The sequence below is a fragment of the Phocoena sinus genome, chromosome X, assembly GCF_008692025.1.
Source record: "Phocoena sinus isolate mPhoSin1 chromosome X, mPhoSin1.pri, whole genome shotgun sequence".
Lineage (NCBI taxonomy): Eukaryota > Metazoa > Chordata > Mammalia > Artiodactyla > Phocoenidae > Phocoena > Phocoena sinus.
The window spans coordinates 57,140,295-57,163,447 of NC_045784.1; the positions used below are offsets into that span (position 1 = coordinate 57,140,295).

The following is a 23,153-nucleotide window of genomic DNA, read 5'->3' on the forward strand; positions in this document are numbered from 1 at the left end:
AAAACCCAATAGCAAAACCCAAAACAAAACAAAACAAAAAGAAAATAACCTGGTTCTTATTTGCACCTGCTTCAGTGGACACCAAATTCAGAAGGCAGAGGGTTTTCCTCCCCACCCCCCCTTCAAGATTTGAGCATCTTTTGAATCTACCCTCCAAGTATTCAGGAGCAGATTGTGAGCCTGCCAGGGAAGATCGTGTCCAGCGCGTGTTTCCTCTGCACGAGACTTTGAGGCTGTCAGAATTCTTTGGAGTTGTTACTCCCGCAAGTTTCCTCCCCAGGAGCTTCCCGCAGGTGGGCAACTAGCTGCAGCAACTACGCATAGCAGCCTGTTGAACTCTTCTCAGCAAGAGAAGGGGAGCAGGATAAAAGAATTGGGTGGAAGATTCACCCAAGCTTAAGGATGGAGGTGCAATTAGGTCTGGGGAGGGTCTACCCCCGGCCGCCGTCCAAGACCTACCGAGGAGCTTTCCAGAACCTGTTCCAGAGTGTATGCGAAGTGATCCAGAACCCGGGTCCCCGGCACCCTGCGGCCGCGAGTGCAGCACCTCCCGGCGCCCGTTTGCAGCAGCAGCAGGAGACCAGTCCCCAGCAGCAGCAGCAGCAACAGCAGCAGCAGCAGAGTGAGGATGGCTCTCCCCAAGTCCAGAACAGAGGCCCCACAGGCTACCTGCCCCTGGATGAGGGACAGCAGTCTTCACAACAGCAGTCAGCTCCCGAGGACCCCCCGGATCGTGGCTGCGTCCCAGAGCCGGGAGCTGCCTCGGCAGCCGGCAAGGGGCTGCAGCAGCCGCCGCCAGCACCTCCGGAAGAGGATGACTCAGCTGCCCCATCCACGTTGTCCCTGCTGGGCCCCACTTTCCCCGGCTTAAGCAGCTGCTCCACCGATCTTAAAGACATCCTGAGCGAGGCCGGCACCATGCAACTTCTTCAGCAGCAGCAGCAACAGCAGCAGCAGGAGGCGGTATCTGAAGGCAGCAGTAGCAGCGGGAGAGCGAGGGAGGCCACTGGGGCTCCCATCTCCTCCAAGGACAGTTACCTGGGGGGCAGTTCGACCATCTCGGACAGCGCCAAAGAGTTGTGTAAGGCAGTGTCGGTTTCCATGGGCTTGGGTGTGGAGGCATTGGAGCATCTGAGTCCTGGGGAACAGCTTCGGGGGGATTGCATGTACGCCCCGCTCCTGGGAGGTCCACCAGCTGTGCGTCCCACTCCTTGTGCCCCGTTGGCTGAATGCAAAGGTTCTCTGCTGGATGATGGCCCGAGCAAGGGCACCGAAGAGACTGCTGAGTATTCCCCTTTCAAGGCAGGTTACACCAAAGGGCTGGACAGTGAGAGCCTGCGCTGCTCTGGCAGCGGCGAAGCAGGGGGCTCCGGAACACTTGAGCTGCCATCCGCCCTGTCTCTGTACAAGTCTGGAGCACTGGACGAGGTAGCAGCTTATCAGAGTCGCGACTACTACAACTTTCCGCTAGCCCTGGCTGGGCCGCTGCCCCCTCCGCCGCCTCCCCAACCTCATGCCCGCATCAAGCTGGAGAACCCCCTGGACTATGGCAGCGCCTGGGCGGCCGCGGCGGCACAATGCCGCTATGGGGATCTGGCGAGCCTGCACGGCGTAGGTGCAGCAGGACCGGGCTCAGGCTCACCCTCAGCTGCCGCCTCCTCTTCCTGGCACACTCTCTTCACAGCCGAAGAAGGCCAGCTCTATGGGCCCTGTGGCGGAGGCGGGGGCGGCAGCGCAGGCGAGGCAGGGGCTGTAGCCCCATACGGCTACACTCGGCCACCTCAGGGGTTGGCGGGCCAGGAAGGTGACTTTCCCCCACCCGATGTGTGGTATCCCGGCGGCGTGGTGAGCAGAGTGCCCTATCCAAGTCCAAGTTGTGTCAAAAGCGAAATGGGCCCCTGGATGGAGAGCTATTCTGGACCTTATGGGGACATGCGGTAAGTTTCTCCTCCTAAAAATGTCTTTAAGCCTAGAGTCAGTCCTCTCCTCCCCGCGCAAACGCTCTGTTCTTGGGCGAGCTGAACAAGCTTCCCCAGAAAGGGCCGCCCTAAATCTGGAGCCTTTCCCTGGACTTCTGGCCTACCAAAGATTCGACCTTTGCGCTCTGAACCCCCACTGTGTGCTCCAGTCCCCACCACTGTGAGCCCTGGGTGCTGGTGCAAGCCCTTCCAGATTCCTTGACAACCCCCGCCCCCCACCAGCCTCCAAAAATCTTGCCTGCCACTTGGTACTCCATGTCTCGCTGACTCCAAATTTAAATCCAATTGCAAGGGCCATCTTCCGAAATAAAGCCCTTAAGCCCTCCACTACTTCTCCTTCTCCCCGCCCCCAAATCAGAGAACCTGGACAAGAAATATGGGCACTTTCTCCTCTTAAGGTCTGTTAGGGATTGCTCCCCTGGCCTGTGGCTGGTCTTGGCAGGTTAGAGGCGAAATAACTGACCCAAACTTTTCTCAACCCGCCTCCTCCAAAGAGATGAAATGGAGTATGGGATTACGGGAAGAAGGTGGTCTCTGGGTTCTGAGTGCCGCTGTGTGAAGAAGGGGTGAAGTCCCTTTGTTGGCAACAAAGAGGACTTGCCCCAGGGTTGGAGGTCAGGAGAGAGACTCCAACCAGGCAAGATTAGAGCAGGCAAAGGTAGGGGAAAGCCAAATGTCCCCTTTCCCCGTAAACAATGGGCAGGATTTGCCCTCACAGGTTGACAATGTTGGAACTAGATGGTAGTGTTGCTTTTCTCTTGTAAAGTGTTTATTTGCTCTATGGATTACAACAGATCCACAGTTCCTACTTTGAGTTTGCATTAGCTCTATAAAGAGGAGAATGTTCTTTTAATGAACAATTTAACCAGACTTGAGTCTGACTTACAAAAGTGTTGGGAAAAAAGTTAAAGGATTTCCTGCTATTCCAGCGTGCATAGAAATCTGCTTTTGTGAGATTAGGGTTTACAAAAGGAATAGGGCTTTTCCTTCATTTTAAGGACATACTTGCATTTTAAAACATGATATATTACCTCTAACAAATTAAGTAAGAATTGTTAGGGACCTATGAGCCTTAATCTTGCCCAATAGTTTTCATTAGGACATGAGAAAAGTGGCGGTCAATTTCATCTTGCGTGTTAAAAATTCTTACTTACCACAATTGAGCACTTTGGAGACCACATTAAAGATTTTTTTCCTAGCAAACTAAGATATTAGTTTATCTCCATGAGGGAGGGAATATTGACTGGGGAACTAACTCCTCAGATCTGCTGGGTGCTGATGTCCTCATGGATGTTGATGTCTTGTTCTGTGTTTCTGTAGCTATTTTCTTTACCTGTGACTTTTCAAAATTTGTTAGACTTAGCATCTTTGTTTGGAGACTTAAATCCAACAATTTGCTTCCTTTCACTGATGCTTCTGTTCTTGGAAGGTTGATAGCACAGTGTTAGAAAAGAAAGAGGAGGATAGGAGTTCATAAAATATTATTTTCTGGGTTACTGAAGAAACAGCTTCTAACCAGGCTTTATATTTTTTAGGTTCTTAAGGTTTGGCTTACAGGATTTTCAAAGGCTTCATTTATATTGTCAGTCTTTTCTAGTTAATTTGAAGTTTGTTTTTTTTTTTTTTAATTTTTTCAATGTGGTTATACTGTGGGACAAAAGGTCTTCATTTCATAAGAACAGATTTACTTGCTAGAGTATATATTTTTTCCTAGGGCGGTTGCTAGTCAGCGGAGCTCTCTTCTACTGTGAACTATTTTTCTTTTGGCGGGGTTGGGGGGAATGTATAAGGTGCTTCATGACCTGCCCAGTCACTGGAACCATCCTGTCCCTCTTCTGTATGCCTCCCCCAACACCCAAGTAGCTCAGTTAACAGGGAGGGGGTGAATGATTCCACATATTTGTTAAGAGATGTGTGTGTGTTCGAAGACATAACCTGAAATTTTCAGAAAGTGGCTACAGAGAGCTTTTAAATAGCTCTTCCCATCAGGTGTGCAGTAAGCTAGGGGATTTTATCCCAGGTCTTAATGGAAAAACTTCTCTATTTCTAAAACCTGCATAAATTAATGACCTCAACTAGTGAGACATTAGCAGTACCCGAAGAAAGTACAAGATTATTTAATCTTTCCTGGTTTGTGATTGCTGCACTAGTTATAGGAATCTAGTGAAAGGGAAAACTGGCATTCCTGTCTTGTGTGTTGACAAAGATTTTTCATTTCTAGGACAAAGAAAATCCTTGAATCAGGTTTTTGAAAATTTATCAATTTCATCAGAATTCAACCAATCCCAATCTAAAAGTTGCTATTTTCTTACTTTCTTTTTCTTTCCCTCACTTTGTAGGGGCACAGTTTGGTGAAAGGCAAGGAATTATTTTAAGCCAAAGCTAGAGCTTCCACCCTCTCTGTATTGCATGCATTATGTGCCAACTTTGAGTTAAAAATCTCAACATTCTAGAGACTTTCAATAATCTGTTGGATTACTCCCTTTTCCAATTGTGTGTGTGTGTTCATATACGTTATTTAATTGTAGGGGTTTTTTTAACTTAATAACTTCTGGAATAGCTCTGTGTTCTTATGCATCTACAATATTTCTGCCGAGAGGAGAGAGGCCTAAGGTGGTCCTTTAATTTTTATTTTTACTTATTTTAGCATGTGGTATGAGCAGAAGGAATAATAAAAAGTGATAGGGCTTGTGTGAAACCCTGATAATATTTTATGGAGCTGTCTTCCACCAAGAATAAATAAGACTACAACTTTGTTAATTGACCACTGTCTCACTTGACAGAAGTAGGGCCCTTTATATCCCAGCAAACAGCGTAATAATATGACAAATATTTATTCTTGGGAGATGAGACCAAGGGGAGCCTGTTCAGGAATTAGAGTTGGGGTTTAAATAAATTATCCAGATGCAAAAAGAACATTTAAATTTTTCTCTTGATAATTTGTTCTGGTCTTCATAATAGGTAGTATTTTAGTAGTGCTTTGAAATTGGCAAATCCTGCCTTTCTCCATTAGTTGTTTCAAAAGAAGTCATTTTATTAATTCCCCTTTCCATCTCCTCTCCTCTCCACAGTTATCAAGTCACTTTTTATGACTATATTGCAAGGAGCAGTTTGTCTTTTTTGTAAATCTGAGTTTTGCTTTGGGAATGACACTCTCTGTCCATAGGCCTTCAGGGTCAATATGTTGGAAAGAAGCATCCTTTCTTCACGGTCAGTAAATAACTGGTGAGTTCTGTCTGGGTACCAGTAATCAGAACCCGAGGACCATATAGCCACACTGGGTGGTACCCCATTTGAAAATATGTGCAAGATGTAGTGATAGAATTCTTCTCTTGGTTGTCCACAGAGTATCTCTCTCATCTTGGCCAAAGGTTAACATCAGTGAGAGACATTTTTGAAGAAGCTTGCAGCTTTCCTGTTGCAGGGTCACTTAACGGAGCTTTCTTGCCAGTGCTAATTTTGCCTCATCAGACTTCCATTCTTTTTAGGCTGTAAACTTTGATATTAATATATTGAATTTGCTGGCACATTTCATTTTCTTTTTTAAATGTTTTACCTCCCTGTAGTAATTTTCTCATCTGGTATACATATATGTATTTAAACCAAACAATTCTTTGGTCTCCCGACTCTTACTTGTACTGTGGCTGCTCTTGGTGGGATTATGTGAGTTGGAGTTAGGGACATGGACAATTTTATTATTATTGTTATTTACTGTGATATCAAGACCACCAGTTTCATTCAGAACTGTGCTAAGCAGAAAGCAGAATGCCAGCTGGTAAGCAAGGGGCTTATTTTATAATAAGTGGTAAGCAAGGGGCTTATTTTATAACCAAACGTGAAATCATGATTCTGAAAAATAGAAAGCAAATAAAAATCAAGTTTTGTGAGGTTGGTTTGAGAGGGAAAAGGAAACTTCTCCCCACCCCCTACCTCCAGTATTTTCTCTTTGTCCGCAGCTTCCTTAAGTGCTGCCTGTCCCCGATTTTCTTTCTTTCTACTCCTTTCATGCTTTTGATATTGGAATATAGACTTTTTTTTCTACTTTTCAGGATATTTTTTCTCATTACACCTGTGGCATGCTCCTAAAGAATTTTTTTTTTTAATCTGGAGAGTAACAGATCAGATCAACCTCAGCACCTTTCTTTTAAGGCTAGATAGATGACTTGAAGAAATTGCAAAATGAATAGCTGGGCTTTTTTTACCTTAAGGTTAGAGCCTGATTTAACAGTTGCTGAGGGAGCTGAACTAGATGGCTTGAGGACTTGGTGATTTAATGAAGTATTTTGCTGGCTGCTGTCTCTGTCTCTTGTTCTCTGTCTCTCTCTGTCTACTGGCTATTTTGGCAACGTTTTCTCAAAACCTGAGAATAACTGGACCCTCTCGCCTCTGAGACAGCTCTGTCTGGGTCAAACTTCTGCAGTGCTTTCACAAGTAGTACCTGATCTATATGCAATGGTGCTTGCTAGAATTGTCTGGCTGAGCTAATATGGTGATGCTATATGTGAATTAATCATTTTAAAAAAAGAAAGGTATTGAAGAAATTATTCAACCTCAGAATTTGCCTGCCAGCATTACATCACGTTCTGAGATGTTGAACTCAGAGTAAGTTATCCTCATCCTAGGCACAAAGTTGACTTTTTTTCCCTCGTTGCTTGTAAAGCTCCATACAGTTATCAGTATTGGTTGGCATTTGCCGTATTGAAGAGAATTATGAAATCTCATATTTATATAGCACTCTTTTCAAAGAAAAGACCCAGCATCTTCTGGTTTATTCATTAGCACTCATGTAAGTTTGAGTAAGCCAGGAGGGTGCTTAGTGTACATCCCTTTGCTAGTTGAGGGAGTAGAAGTTGTTGCATTTTCTATAACATTTGTTTACCATAGGGAAACCTCTCTAGAGTTGCACTTCCCAACTTTTTTTCTTGAACTTTCCCACCTGACAGATGATGTTTTAGATTTTTGCTCAGTAAGGGCTACTTTTAGTGACTGCTGCTGTGATTTATGCACAGTTCCTTGCACACTCATGAATGCTGCCATCCCTTCTCTCTTACACCAATTCCTGTTGCCAACCTACAGGGCAGAGCAGTGTTGAGAGTGGCTCATCTAGATAAGCGTATAGCTCTAAAGTGCTGGTTACTTGAGAATGCTGCCAATTTAGATCATGCAGTACCAGAGTTTTATTTTTTTTAATCAACAGCTTTATTGAGACGTAATTCACAATATATAATTCACCTATTTAAAGTATACATACAATTCAATGGTTTTTATTATATTCAGAGTTGGGCAACCATCACTGCAATCAATTTTAGAACATTTTAACCACTTAGCAGTCAAACTCCACCACAACCCTGAGCAACTATCAACCAACAGTCTACTTTCAGTCTCTATGGATTTGCTTATTCTGACATTTAATATAAATGGAGCCATGCAGTACGTCACCTTTTGTGACTAGCTTCTTTCATGTAGAATAATATTTTCAGTGTTCATCCATGTTGAAGCACATCTCAATATTTTCCATTTTATGGATGTACCTCACTTTATCTATCCATTCATCAGTTGATGGACATTAGAGTTGCTTCAACCTTTTGGTTATTATGAATAATACTGCTATGAACATTTATGTACAAGATTTTTTCTATGAACATGTTTTTTAATTCTTTTGGGTACATACCTAGGAGTGGAGTTTCTGGGTCATATAGTAACTCTGTGTTTAACCTTTTGAGGCACTTCCAAACTGTTTTTAAAAGTGGCTACACCATTTTACAATCTCACCAGCAATGTATGAGGGTCCTATTTCTTCACATCCTGCCAATACTTGTTATTGTCTTTCTAATTATAGACATCACAGTGGGTGTGAAGTGGTATGTCAAAGTGGTTTTGATTTGCATTTCTCTAATGACTAATAATATTAAGCATCCTTTTATATGCTTATTGACTGTTTGTATATCTTCTTTGCAAAAAAGGTCTTTGCTCATTTGTAATTAGATTATTTTTCTTATTGAGTTGTAAGAGGTTTTTTTTTTTTTTTGCGGTACACGGTCCTCTCACTGTTGTGGCCTCTCCCGTTGCGGAGCACAGGCTCGGGACGCGCAGGCTCAGCGGCAATGGCTCACGGCCCAGCCGCTCCGCGGCATATGGGATATTCCCAGACCGGGGCACGAACCCGTGTCCCCTGCATTGGCGGGCAGACTTTCAACCACTGTGCCACCAGGGAAGCCCGAGTTGTAAGAGTTTTAAAAAAATATATTCTAGATAAAAATCCTATAAGAAATTACAATTTGTGAATATTTTATCACATACTCTGAGTTGTCTTTTCACTTTCTTGATGGTATTCATTGAAGAACATGCTTTAAAAATTTTGAAGTCCAATGTACTTTTTGTATGTAGCTTGTGATCTTTGTATCATATCTAAGAAGGTTTTGCTTAACTCAAGGTCACAAAGATTTACACTTACCTTTCCTTCTAAGAGTTTTATAGTTTTAGCTGTTAAATTTAGGTTTTTGATCAGTTTTGAATTAATTTTTATGTAAATATCTAGTCACCACAGCACCATATGTTGATTCTTTCCCTATTTAACTGTCTTGTCACCCTTTGTGTAAAATTAGTTGACTGTAAATGTTTTTTCTGGACTCTGGGCTATATTACAATACATTGATCCTATACCAATACCACGGTGTCTTAATTACTATAAGTTTTTAATAAGTTTTGAAATGAGGAAGTGTGAGTCCTCTAATTTTGTTCTTCTTTTTCAAAATTGTTTTTGACTATTGTGGGTCCTTTGAATTTCTATATGCATTTTAGGATCAGCTTGTCATTTTCTACAGAGAAGCCATTTGGGATTCTGATAGAGGCTACATTGAATCTGTAGATCAATTTGGGGAGTGTTGTCATCTCCACATTAAGTGTTCTGATCCATGGCCATGGAATGTCTTTCCATTTATTTATGTCATTTTCACTTTTTTCAACGTTTTGTAGTTTTAAGAGTATAAATTTTGCACTTCTTTTGTTTAATTTGTTCCTCAATGTTTTAATTGTTGATGCTACTATGAATGGACTTTTCTTAATATCCTTTAAAATTGTTCATTGCCAGTGTATAGAAATATAACTGATTTTTGTATATTGATTTTGTATCCTGCAACCTCGCTGAAAGTACCTGAGTTTTTAACCCCTCTGGGACTTAAGAGGCAAAAGGTTTCTGCTGCTGTGTTGAAAGTTAAAGCATACTTTGTTTCATCCTGTATGAAGGCTGCATAAGGACACTGTTCTCAGTTTTCCTCAACTGTGAATTAGAATTGGTAATGCCAGCCCCTTCCTGGATGAATAGAAGAGTGTCTCTAAAATTTTCAGGTCTTCAGACAACAGTAGAGAAGAAACATATTAATAAGGTTTATGCAGTTAGTAGTCCTCTTTTTAGTATTTGGATTTGGGAACTACTAGCAAGGGGATGAGGAATAATAATTTCTATGCACTAAACTAACATGAAGAGGTAACAGATGCAAACTAAGCCAAAGAAATCACTAGTTAGCTGTATTTGGCTTATGTTTAGGTTTGTGTAAGCAGCTGGAGTCATAATTTTATGTTTTTATATGCTGTGCTTTAGACAAGGTAAATGCCACCACTCCTTCTGGTGTGTATTTGTAGATGAAGAAGTGGTCCCTTTACTCTCATATAATTTGGGCTTCTTTTCAGGGGTGTACTCTATACCCATAAAGAAGAGAAAATTTACCTATAAAGGGATTGAACTTTGGTCTTATTAACACTCTAGGCTAAGGGTCATATCTAATCAGCTATAGCTATTGTGTCCTGAAAATGGTAAGTGAACGGCAGGCCACTGAACAAAAGGTCCTCTTGTGACGTAGTTGTCTTTAGAGATGACCCTAATAAAGTGAGTTTTAAAAAGTATTCATCAATCAACCACTTTTCATTAAACACCTTCTATATGCCCATCTGTGTACTAGAGAGAGATCAGGGTAAAGGGAACACAATTCAGGGAGAATCTTGAGATCACTGCCCTCAAGGAGCTTATAGCTATTAAAACAAAAATAAAAACAAAACAGAACGGCAACACCATGATGCCAGTATGATGAGATGCTGGATTGTATGGTATGTATTTTTTAAATGCATATATCCAAAAAAGAAATGGATCAACATAGGTGGAAGTGGTTAACAATATTATCTATGGCTGTTTCTTATCCTTATGGATGAGGTTGGGACATGATTTAACTCAAGCAATAGATTATAGGTCTTGATGAATATTTCAGATACCAGAAGGTAGTATTTCTGGAAAGACAATGAAGACTGAACTCAAGGGGTTGTAATCTATTTCTCCTTTTTCAACAGTGCCACCCCAGTCAAGTCAGTTACTAGTTACTTTCTCATTTTTGGCTATATTTTTGCACTTTCTGGGAACATGTTTTGATGTCTTTGACTATACAAGTCTGCAATATATGAGGAAGTAATTAAAATTGAGGGTGATTAATGGGTCTATGTTTGGCGTGAGAGCCAATAAAGATGCCCAGTGTGGTGGTCAGATCAAGAATTATCATTCTGCTCTCAAGTTTTCCATTGATCATGGTGGCTTGCTTTGAGGTTCTGTATAAATGGGTTTTCAGGGTGTTGGTTAAGGGAGAGAAGCAAAGAGCACAAGTCAGACAATTCTGGGAGTAAGGGGAACATGAAAACTTTTTAATAAGGCCTTTGCTGAATTAGATGATGTAGCTTTAAAATGGCCAACCTTAATTATGGGTTCTGTTTTGTGCAAATTGAGTGTGTTCCTTGCTTGTGGAAGTGTAGTCTTACTATATGGCCGCTAGGGGGACTGCAAGTGTCCTGTGACAGGGTTTCCCTGGAAATAGTTGGCCTCCTTTGGTGGATTCAACATGTCACAGGATAACTTGAGCCAGAACCACCTAGTACCAGACAATAAATAAGCTACAGTTGTACTTAGTATTTTATCTGGGATGTTCTTTTCCAAAGTTCAAAACATTTTTAGTAGCACTATTTGACTCCTTGATAACTTTTTCTGAATGTAACGCAGGGAACAGTGACATTGGACATATTCCAGTAACATTTTACAGTTTGCAGAGTTGTTTCATATTCCATTATTGCATTTCATCTGCATTTCTACCGTATACAAGTAGCCAGGTTTACTGTGTTTTAATATTCTCCATACTATTATAATACTGTCATTCCCATTGTAAATATTATGTTCAGAGAAGTTAAGTGACATGTCTAAAGTCAAACAGCTTCAAGGTGGCAGAGCTGGGATTTCAGCCCCACTCTTTGTTCCTCAAATCAAGTGCTCCTTTTTTATCACACAGGTCGCTCACCTCATAGATAGGAAATAGGAGAGTCAGAGAGGCAAAATAACCTTAACTAGTATCAATAGAAATTCATGAAGCTCTTAAGGCTTCTGGGTCTTTTATCCACTTACTGGACTGATGGATTGGCTTGTGTGGGCATTCAAGTTGCCAACAGTCTTGCCATCCTACTTTATAGACTGCATTTATTCGACAAATACTTACTGAGCTTTTTACATATCAAATTCTATGCTAAGCACCTATGACACAGCAATGAACAAGGCAGACAAAAATTCCTCCCTTCATGGAGTTTACAGTTTAATGAAAGGAGACATGTAGAATATATCTGATGGTGATAAATGTCATGAAGAATAATTTAGCAGAGTGTGGGGAATAGGGATTGATAGTGGGAAGGACTATTTTATATCTGTTGGTCAGAGAAGCCCTTACTGAGAAGGTGATATTTGAGCAGAGACCTGAAGGAAATTAGGAAGTGAACCATAGGGATATCTGAAGTTAGAATATTCCAGATACGGACAACCACAAGTAGAAAAGACCTGAGGCAGGAGCATACTTTGTATGATGGACAATAGCAGAGAGACCTGTATGGCAGTTTAAGTAAATGGAGAGTGATAAGAGATGAGATCAGAGTTAATAAGGGACATCTCAGGTCTTCCTTAAGACTTTGGTTTTTACTCCGATATGGGGAGTCATTGGAAGATTTTGAATAGAGGGGTCACATGATTTGACTGATATTTTAACAGATTCTCTTCTTCAGAACATCCACCACTCTTTGATATTTTATACATTTGTTTGTTTACTGATTGTCTGTGTGGAGAAAACACTGTAAGAGCAAGGCGAAAGCAAGGAGATGAGGCTACTGCAGTGATCCAGGTAAGAGATGATGGTGGTTTAGACCAGGGGTTATTGGTAGAGGAGATGAGAAGTAGCTGGATTCTTGATGTGTCTTCATGGTAGATCCTACAGCATTTACTGACAGATTAGATAATCATTGTGAGAAAAACAGAGAAGTCAAGGCTGATTGCCAAATTTTTGATCTGAGCAATTTGAAAAATGTGATTGCCATTTACTGAAATGATGAATATTGTAGGTAAAGCCGGTATGTGTGTGTGGGTGGATAGGAATCAAGAGTTTGATTTTTGATGTATAAAGTTTGAGTTATTTGGTGAACATCCTGTTGGCTTCTTCTCAGTTTTCATGCAGTGCCCTTAGCTTTCTGCTTTTCAAGGAGATTAAAACCTTAGAGACCACCTAGATCTTTGATGCCCTCTCACTTCTCCCCTTTTGCTTTTTATAGGGGCCTAGAGAGGAGTGGAGTCTTGTCTAGGGCGAAACAACAAGCTGGCAACATAACTAGAGCACAAACTCAGTTCTCCTGGATTCCAGCTTGGTGCTTCTTAGCGTTATTCTGAGACCTCATTTTGGGGGTGGTGTGAGTTTCTTCTTCTTGCCCAAACCTTAAACCAGGTAACCAAACTAAATAATCAATAAAAACCTAGAACACCACGCAAAGTGGCTGCTGCCTTCAATCGAACCAAAATATTGTTATTATGTTTTTACTGAACCACACACCAAAATAATTTATCCATGAAAAACACAGTAAGTAGACTTTTAAAGACCACTGTGCTTTGATCTAAGCTGAAACTTACAGAGATCTGGAACATAAATGGCCTGAGATTGTAGGATATTAGAGTCTATGGAACGTGGGAAACCATCTTGTCCAGTTTGGTCATTTTATGAATGAGGTGCCTGAGGCAGAGAGATGGAAAGGAATTTGAACAAAGTCACACAAAAAGCTAGTTTCTTTTAGTCAGAGCCTATTCTGAGGGTTAGCTGTCTGTTGCTCCTTTGGAAAATTCTATGTTGGAAAAGTGATTCCCCACTCAGAACAAAGAATTATAATAGCAGTAATAATGATAGCACTTACTATGTGCCAAATTTTGGTGCCTTACATGGGTTAACTAATTTAATTCCCACAAAAACCTTGGTAAATAGTCCCAGAGAGGTTAAGTGACTTGCCCAAAGGTCACACAGCTAGGAAGTAATAGAAGTCTGGCTTGTAACTGCGAGGTTCTAATCACTGTTTAGTACCAACAGCTTCTCAGATTAGCTAGTCATTCACCTCTACTATCCCAAAAGACTGGTGACTAGGGTGACCTCATTAAGCACTGACCCTATATAGTACACTGATCCTCACAGAATACCTGAGTTCCTGGAGATTAAAGTGGAGGTGGAGGGACATAAAGGGGGTGGTGGGAAGAAGGGATTGGAAAGCAGAACTACAGAAATTGTTGAAAAAGGCCTGGAGATTCCAAGGTGGTTGAAAATCTCAATGCCCACTACAAACCTGGTCAATGCAATGCCTGCTTAAATAGGAGAGAAACCAAGGTAAGAAAAATAAAATAGCTGATTTCTTGAAGTCAGGAACTCTTTTATGTGTTTTACATGTGTTAATTCATTTAATTCTCAAAATAACTCCCTGAGGTAAGTAGGATTATCACTTCTATGTTACTGGTGAGTGAATAGGAACAGAACAATTAAGTAACGTGCCCAAGGTTATAGAACAAGTAAGTGAAAGAGACTATACTAGAATCTAGGTAGCTCTGCTCCTCAACTTATATTATTTTCCACTACATTTAGGGAAAGGAGTGCTATTCATATTATAGAATTTTTTTAATGCAAAAACATTGTGCCTGAGCTTCAAACATTGAGCACCTCTTGTCCTTAAAATACACCAGCTTCTTTTAAGGACTCTTAGAAGGAAAGGTACTTATCCAAGGGCACATGGTGAGTAATTAGTAGAACCAGAGTCTGAACTCGAGACTCCAGACTGCCAAACCTCTTTGCATTTTATCACTCTGTTTCCATTCTCACACTGACTTGTCTCCCTTTATTCCTCCTGCTGTATCGCCCTGCCTCTCATTTTTAAAAAATTAACTTTCTGCATCAGCAAGATTGGACAGAGAATGGGAGAATGATCAGAATCCATGTCCTACCAGGCATTGTCAAAAGGAACAAAAACGTAAGGAAAAAATGTCAGCATATGGGATTTGCCCTAAATAAGAAGGGGAACTTCCCAGTATGAGAAAATGCTACCTCTGTTCTTCTAGCCCAAATTGGTTGTGCAGGATTCCATAGGAAGTCATGAATATGATTGTCAGATGACTTTTTTATTGTGGAAATGTAAGAAGGCCACTATGGAAGTCTGCTTCTCTCCAGATTTTTTTAAGGAAGGTGCAATCTTCCCACTCATATAAGTGATAACTACTTAGGAATTTCTTTTGAAAATTGGCAGTACATAAGAGGAAGCATCTTTCCAAAACTGTCGTATTGGTCTACTTCTCTGAAGCATTGTCCAACCTCTGATTAGATGATGAGGTCTCATAAACTGAGAGTTGGGAGTAAGATGGAAACTCCTTTGATGTTTGGGTGCAGAAAGGATTCCAAAACATGTTTTGAGTCTGTTTACTTTACCTACCCCTCCTTCCCTTTCATCTTTGTTTAAAAATACAAAGGTTAGCAAGTGTGTAGTCTGAGTTTCCAGTTGCTCATTTGAAAAATCTGTTTGATCAGGCGTTTAAATAAAAAGGATCAAATTATACTGAGATATTTCAGTCACCAGCTACCTAATAATAAACCAAAAACCTTAACCATACTCATATTTTTGTATGTCATTTTCTTTGGACACCTGCTAAGCCTTGTTGAGGTGCTAGATTGACTCAAAATGTGCCATCATCAGAGATGATCCCACAGTGTCTGGGAAAAGCTGCACTGGAGGCTTTGGGAATTAAGGTAGTGAAATGATGTGTTGTTGTTTACCAAAGACGTCTCTGTCATTCCCTCTCCCTGAGTTCCAGTCCTCATCACCTCTTGCCTGGATTAGCGCAGTGACCTCATGCCTGCTCTCCCTAGTCCTCTGTGCTGCTCTCTGATTCATATTGTATTCATCCTACCAGATTAACTTTCCCAAAACTCAGTTACAATATTGTTAATATCTTCCTTTAAACATCCATTAGTCTATAAGCTCCTTGAGGGTTACAACTCTGTTTAATTTATCTCTGTATTCTCAATGCTTAGCACAGAAGAAGCCTTCCTGAGCAGTTGTGTAATGCATGTTTGAAATTGCAGCTCCTCTCCATTTGCTTATAGGTTAAAATGCAAATTCTTTAAGTCTGGTGTTCAAAGCTTTTCATTATCTGTATTACTTTTCCAACCTTAATTCCTATAATTACCCTACAGAAATCTTTAACTCCAGCCACATGGATCTGTCACCTTAAACCGTTGTCACTCCTGTTTTCTTTGAACTTGTTGTTTTTCCTATTATTCTTTTGGCCTTGAAGGCTATCCCAATTTTAATACTATCTATTTTTCTAACCTTAGCTCAAATATAGTCTCATATGAGATGAAATTTCTCATCCCCTAATCCATTGAGAAAGTTATCTCTGTGACATGATATGGTTGAAAGAATGTAGGCTTCAGTTTTCATCTGTAAACTAGTGCTCGAAATCTCTAGATTATAAGACTTTTGCAAGGAGATGATCAGATGATGTGATGCATGATGGATGTCAGGTATAAGTCAAGAGTTAGTGCTTAATACCTTTTAGATTCAGCCCTTTTTACCTTCTCCATTGATATATACTTAGTTATTAAATTATAATTATTTGTATGCTTATCTTATATATCTTTTTAAATTGTACTCTCTTTTAGGGCAAAGGTTGTTTCATGGATATATTTGTGTAAATTATACAAAACACATAGCTTAGCGTTTGGCTCATAGTAGGTATTCCATAAACATTTATTTATTCAGTGAATCTGAGCCAATCATATTAAGTGCCAAAAACAAATAATGGATTATAAGTTCAATTAATAGAAATATGGGATTCAGAATAAAGGAAGTGAATTCTGGTCAGACCATATTTACAATGTGGTGTTCAACCCAATTTTTCATGAGGCATCTCCTCTTGTAAAGCATGGAGAAGCTGAGATGCTGAGTTGGGTATGGGAAGGGAGGTAGGGAGCAATGGACATAAATATTGTCTCAATATATCTGAAGGGCTATCATGGAATAAAGGAGTTAGATATTTTCTGTAGTATCCCAAAGGGCAAAACCAATGAGGATAGATTGCAGTTCAGTAAAAGGAAGGCATTTTCTCATAGTGGATTCACCCTATATTGGAAGTTTCCAACAAGGACCAAATGAGTTTTGGGGTGTGTGTGTGTGTGTTTGTGTGTGTTTATGAAATTAGTTGCTAACATTTCACGTAAAAATTCAGATTTCCAGTTTGGGAAATGAACATCTGGAATTATTGGGACTACATTCCTGCATGACAGTAACCAGCTGGAGGTGAGAAGCAAGTGCTCCTCTAGATGGAGCATGTACTTTCCAGTTTACCCAGACACGAGCAACCTGCTTTATTCATTTAAGTTACTTGCTTGACTGTTCTAGGCATTTGAATTTGGCTTCCCTGTCAGATCAGGGACCTGGGAAAATCTTGACAGCCTTCTTTACCCCAGGGGCTTGTACTCCTCATCTAGGAGGGACTAAAGAAAAGTACAAGGGATGCTGCAATCAGATCTGACTTGGCTTTCAGTTCTGGCACAGCCATTTACCAACTGTATGACCTTGGGTGAGTTAACTTAACCTCTCTGAACGTCAGCTCCTTTGTCTGTATAACGCTCTCCTCATAGCATTTTTGTGAAAACTAAATAAAACAACTAGATAAAGGGCATGCCACTTAGTAAATGATGAAATACTAGTTCCCTTCTTATTTATGGCACCCTTTATGTCCATTGGGAGTATCACATAAGTAGTAAATTCACCCTCATTGAAGGCATTCAAGAAGAAGCTGGGGGCTTCCCTGGTGGCACAGTGGTTGAGAGTCCGCCTGCTGATGCAGGGGACACGGGTTCGTGCCCCGGTCTGGGAAGATCCCACATGCCGCGGAGCGGCTGTGCCCGTGAGCCATGGCTGCTGAGCCTGCGCGTCCGGAGCCTGTGCTCCGCAACGGGAGAGGCCACAACAGTGAGAGGCCCGCGTACCACAAAAAAAAAGAAAAAAAAGAAGAAGCTGGACTTGTTGGAGACCATGTATACAGGGAAGAGGTTTCAACTCATAGTAGGTGATTTCCACAGTCACTTTCTAACAATTTAAAAGCCTATCAATAACTCCAAAATGCCCATCTGGATGAATTTAGACATACATCGCAGAGTTAGGGACTTTTAATAAACAACAGATAGGATGAGGGCTCTTAGGGAAAAAGTTGGGGTCAGGGCTAAAATATAATGTGTTGACATTCAGGGATAGGCTTTGGCACCTGACAGATTTTAGTTTAAATCCTGAGTTTGACAATTACCAACTGTGTGTTCTGGGCCACTTAATCTTACTTTCAGTTTCCTCATTTATATAATGAAGATATTAATACTTCTCTCGTTGAGTTCTTGTGAGGGTAAGTGAGATAATGGATGTAAAAAGTCTTGACCAGTGCCTGACCTAGAATAAAAGCTTGATAAATGGTTCTCCTCCTCTTCCTCCTCCTCATTATTATTATTATTAGAACAGACCAGCAGAGCTTGGGAAAACGCATGGCTAGACTCTGAAGTACATGAGCCTTTCCTCAGGCCACTGCTGTCCCTTCCTCCCCTCCACAAAGCTCTGTCTCCAAAATGCTTTGGCCGGAATGTAAGTGTGAGGTCATTGCAGATAACAGGAGCGTGATTTGTTTTGGTAATGCAAGTTATTCAGTTACTTCCCTCAGCCCAGCTGAAATCTTTTACTAGTTGACGCTTGTTTCAAAGTGCAAGACTGAGCTGGTCTGAGAAGACAGGGAGAGTAAGAAGACCCCTCCTCTCAGCTAGAGGTCATGGTCCTCCACAGGGAACAGAATGACCCAGTGCAAAGTCTGGGCCCTTGGTGAGTTTGGGGCCCCTACATTTAAACAAGTCACTCCATTGCATACATTTGTCCCCTTCCCCCACAGAATCACTGGGCAGGAATTTCCTTGACTCCTTCCATGGCCTGGAACCATCCCCCTTCTCATTCTTGTGCTCTACACAGCTGGCAAACAGCAGACAGTAGAACAAAAACAAGCCTCTTAGCATAGAGAGAGAGCTTCATGGCAATGCTGAATTTGCTTGGGAACCTCATGTTAACAGAGGACCTTCCTGACCGCCTCTCAACACCCCAAACAGATTAAAACATTTTTTTTACTGTGTCTCAGAGCAGCTCCTTGCCTGGGTATATTTAAAGATCTGCTGAGTCACTGAAGAGCAGGCTGGCATGTCACAGGAGGAAAGGACTGTACCCTAATCTATGGGGGAGTAAGTTGAGAGGTAGAATCTATCTGACTTCCTCCAATGGGGACAGGAAAGGTGACCCACTTCTAGCCCCCATGACTCTAGAGAGCATCTATTAAGACTTCTTATTCTATCACTTTTGGTTTTCTTCTTAGTTTATAAAAGAGTAAAGATGAGAGGGAGGCAGCATTTGTACCAGTGGGTCAGCTGTCTGAAATTGTAATGCTTCTTTCTGCTATAGGTAGCTGAAAGTAATATATTATCTATTATAGGTAGTATAATTCTTTATACTTTGTCCACCACTGCAGTTATGAATTTATTAGTGGAGAAAATGGCAGTTAGCAAGTGGTTCATTGTAGGTAAAGATTGGGCTTTTCTCCTATAAACCTGGTTTCATCCTGTAAAGCCCTGAGCTTCAACTTGGTCCTTGCCTCTTTGAACCCTGTTCCACAGACTCCAAGCCCCTTTCTCTTTCAAGGCAACTGCTCTCCTCTTTGTCCATTGCTGTCTCCCTTCATCTACTTTTGCCATTTCTACTTATTCAGTCTGCATCCCATGACTTACATAGCCTCCCCCTTCTTTCTATCATGCCATCTCCCTCCCATCAGAATCTTCCTCACAGCCCTTCACTTTGCTGGGCATAGGAGCCAGAGTGGATCCAAAAGGGATGCTTCTTGGATGACTTTAAAAGGTTGGTATTAAGATTTTTTATCAGTGACAGCAGTAACTTGTTCAGACAGCCATATCCAGGACCTAGAAGAAATCAGATAAGCCAAAATTTGCTTGAAACTGGCAGGAGACCTAGGCCTCTGCCTTCCTCCCCACCACCTTCTTTTATTGAGGTATAATTTATTTATAATATATGTCAATTTCAGGTGTACAACATAATGATTCTATATTTGTATATCCTTTCCCTTTTGCATTCAGTTTTAGATGGTTTTCAGAGTATATGGTGGCTGGCTTTTTTATAGCCAATTGATATGTGAAATGGTAGAGGACTGGAAAATGGGAGTGGAGCCATTGGACATGTTTGAGACTAAATGATTCAAATTCCTGGGAAGTATAAAGTGCTTGAAAGTGCACCAGGTACTTTCAGGCACATTGTCTTCTCAAAACCAACTTGGAGGTAGGCACAATATGGATCAAAATCCTCATTTCACAGATGAAGTAACTGAGGCTGGAGGCAATTGAGGGACATTCCATGGTAATTTAGACAAAAAGTGGAAGAACCAGGACTTGGACCATGTATTTCTGGTTGTAAGCCCTATTTTTTTTCAAGCTCACTGTACAGATTTGCTTTTGAATAAATGAATGAATGAGTATACATTTGATTTGGGAACATTATTTTCAACTTTGAGTTAAAGATTCGCTCCATCCTTTGTGGATCATCATTTTTATTATCAGCAATATCAGTCTTGTCAAATGATAAACATTTCATTCATTAATTCACTAATTCATTCTTTTATCCATTAATGTATTTCCTGAGTGCCAACTTGTAACTGACCCTGTGCTGGATTCTGAGGATGAAAAGAGAAATAAGACATCATCTCAGGTCTGAAAGATCTCAGAGACTGGGGACTGACATCTCAATAGTAAACATAAGAACAGATGCTTATGAAATAACATTACCCAAATTTCAAGTCATATCCCTCTTGCATAGTGAGTATGGCCCTCCTAAAAATGTAGATGTCTTTTATTTTGGGTATATGAATATGAAGTTTTAATGAGTAACTGCTTTTTAATCTAATCCTATCTTCCTAAGAACAAAAGTGAAAGTTTCAGTGTGTGTGTGTGTGTGCACGCACACACATGTGCGCGCGCTGTGGGTTGGATGTGTGATGATAGATGAGAGCTAGGGCATTGCCAAGTAGGAGCTATGGGGGCAGGTTAAGTTGTCCTAGTGGGTTCCAACCTAGTGTGTATGTATTATGTAGAGGATCAGGGTGACAAGGATTGTTGTATAAGAGCTGATCTTAGACTTTTTCCAAGTAACCAGTCAGCAGAACTAGAGCATCACTATTTCACTTGCTTTGAAAACATGACACTTAAGGCTCTTTCCTAGTGTGGGTAAACTAATTATTATCAGATATTACATATTTTGAGCATCTCCCTCTCAGTGCTAGGTGTATATCAAGGTATTTTCTTGTTTAATCTTTAATCTGATCCTAGACGGTTAATGACTTGTTCAAGGTCATACAACGAGTAACTTAGTGGACTTGGGATATGAATTTCGGTTTTCAGCTTTTTGTCCTCTGGCCTCACTGCTGTTTTCACTATTCCACACGACTTCAGCTTTATTTTTCATAGAGACCATTAAATCTATTCTCCATTAGCCAAAGCTTCTTGCCTCCCTTCAACATTATTCTTCTCTAGAATGTTCTTAAGAAATCTTCAGAAAAACTTTTACAACCTTCATGAGTACTGTGGCCCAGAGCTTAATCCAGGCTTTTAAGTGTCTTGGTTAACTGTAAAATGGAAAATCAAAGTCTTAGCTACTTCAGGAAATATTAGTTTGGGATGTGAATTTCATTGGCAACTTGTCATCTCTATTTTACTTCCTTAGCTTCGTAAACTTACCCACAATGTTCTCTGAGAGCTAGTAGTAATGAGAATGATGGGGAAAAGCTTCCTTCCCTTCCCTTCCAAGAGCCCTTCAGCCAAGGCCACACCCCCTCCTGCTTCCCTATTTTCTGTGCAGACATGGAGGTGGGAGCTAGACATGAGTTCCTTTCAGCACTGAGTTGATGCCAGGGTTTTCTTTTCCTCCCACTGAACCAAAGTGGAAGGAGAAGTTGAATGATTACTAGGAGGACCATGAGTGAAGGAAAAGGCAGGGGTACATGAAAGAGCAGTGAAGGTATGCTTCAAATACCAGGATTTGTGTCCAGACTTTGTTGGTTACTATCTGTGTAACCTTGGACAAGTTAACGGTTGTGAGTCAGAATTTCCTCATCTGTAAATTAGAACATAAATTCTAATTTTATAGTTGAAAGGATAAGTCTAAAAGTGTTTTGTAAACTCAGAAAGGGTTTATAGATTTAAAGTGTTGATTTTGTATGGTCACAAAATTATGCTATTCTTCACTGATGAAACCTTGTCCTGTTTTTCCTAAAAGCCTGAACATGTGTGGCTAAAGGGGTGGGTCTTTGCCCCTGTACCAGCCACATTACAGATGTAGTAACTGTGGGCTGAGGGCAGTGGACTGCTTAAGCATTGAGAAAGTGTAAAAGGAGGGTTACACATTCAGGGGTCAGCAGACAGCAAGTAAAGAAGACCAAGTCCCTCTCTCACTCTCCAAAGCCTCTCTTATTTATTCAGACTTAACATCTGAGGCTTGTTTCAAGTAGGCATGTCTATCTGGGCTTTTTTCCTTATTTGTATGTAACAGGCATTTGTTGACTTGGTGAAAAACATTACTCTCTTTCCACTTCTAAGGATTAATTGTGCTTCTCTTCTAGACATCAATTCAAAACAGTGAGTTGAAAAGGGTCAAGCTTATACCAAAGAATCAGAGATTATCAGAATTTAGAGGGGACTCTGGAAATCAGTACCCTTTTATATGGATTGGGCAGGAAGAGGGATTAGACCAAATTCACAAAACTCATCATAGCGCATTCAGATTGGAAATCAGGGGCTTCTATTCCCACATCAGTACTAGATGCTCTTTAAGGCCTTTTTCAGCTCAGAGATTCTGTGATCTCCATGATTTTTACCCTTTCTATAATACATTGGGGACAATGGGATCTGAGACTCCAGCTCTAGCTAAAGTGGGAATATTTCCCTCCCCTCCCCTTTGTTTTTTTCAAGGACCTAGAAGATGGAGGAAGTGTGCTTATCATGTGTAATACCACTGTCCGCATTAGATCATGTTTGTGAATTCTGAATTAGCAAAGAAATGATTAGCATGGAGAGGGCATGTTTGCTTTTCTGCCCCCTTCCTTCTCCCACTTTGTGCATACCAATAAAATTTTTCAGCTCTGATTTGCCAAGGTGCTCTCTTCTCCTGTAGGTGTTAAGAGCAGAGAGGGATTCCTCAGAGGTCATCTGTTTCATCTTACTGCCTTTGCAAAAGCCTGCCTCCAAGGTGCTGGAGGCCTGCTTTGAACAGGACTTTGTACAAGTATACCAGTGAAATGAATGCAAAGTGCTCCTGACATTCCTTGTCACTTTTTCCCATGATACTCTGGCCTCACAGGTGGGAGGTTTTGGTTGAAAACTTGGAACTCAGTGGTGAGTGTTGTAAGGTCTGGACTGTGACCTGTGGGATGCAGCCACACCATTATCTATTAGGCATATAGATTAGCTTGCTTATTAAGCTGTTTTAGTATTAAGTGGTTTGAGGAAGACTACAGTGTAGGTGGGGGATTGTGGTGGGGGGTGAGCAATTCATTATTATTAACATGAAAAAAACACTATCACCTAAACCAAGGCTGCTTTTCTCATGCACATTGGCCTGCCTGCAGGACCCTTAGGGACAGGAAGCAGCATGCTTTGTGTCCTCCAGTTTTCAGCCTTTGTGCACAGGATAGGTGTGAGTTTCTGCTCATGTATTCTGGTTTAA

The 23,153-nt window shown here is 41.1% G+C and overlaps 1 protein-coding gene across 2 annotated transcripts in view; it reads left to right on the forward strand.

Moving 5' to 3' along the window:
• Nucleotides 1-401: 401 nt before the first annotated feature.
• The window catches only part of AR (androgen receptor), a 163,425-nt gene continuing 140,673 nt past the window's right edge, over nucleotides 402-23,153 (forward strand). The window contains exon 1 of one of the 2 annotated variants that reach the window (XM_032619680.1): nucleotides 402-1,937. In XM_032619680.1, coding sequence (XP_032475571.1) covers nucleotides 403-1,937 — 1,535 coding nt within the window. In that variant the 5' untranslated portion in view covers nucleotide 402. The remainder of the gene's footprint in view (nucleotides 1,938-23,153) is intronic. The other variant, XM_032619682.1, reaches the window with a different exon arrangement.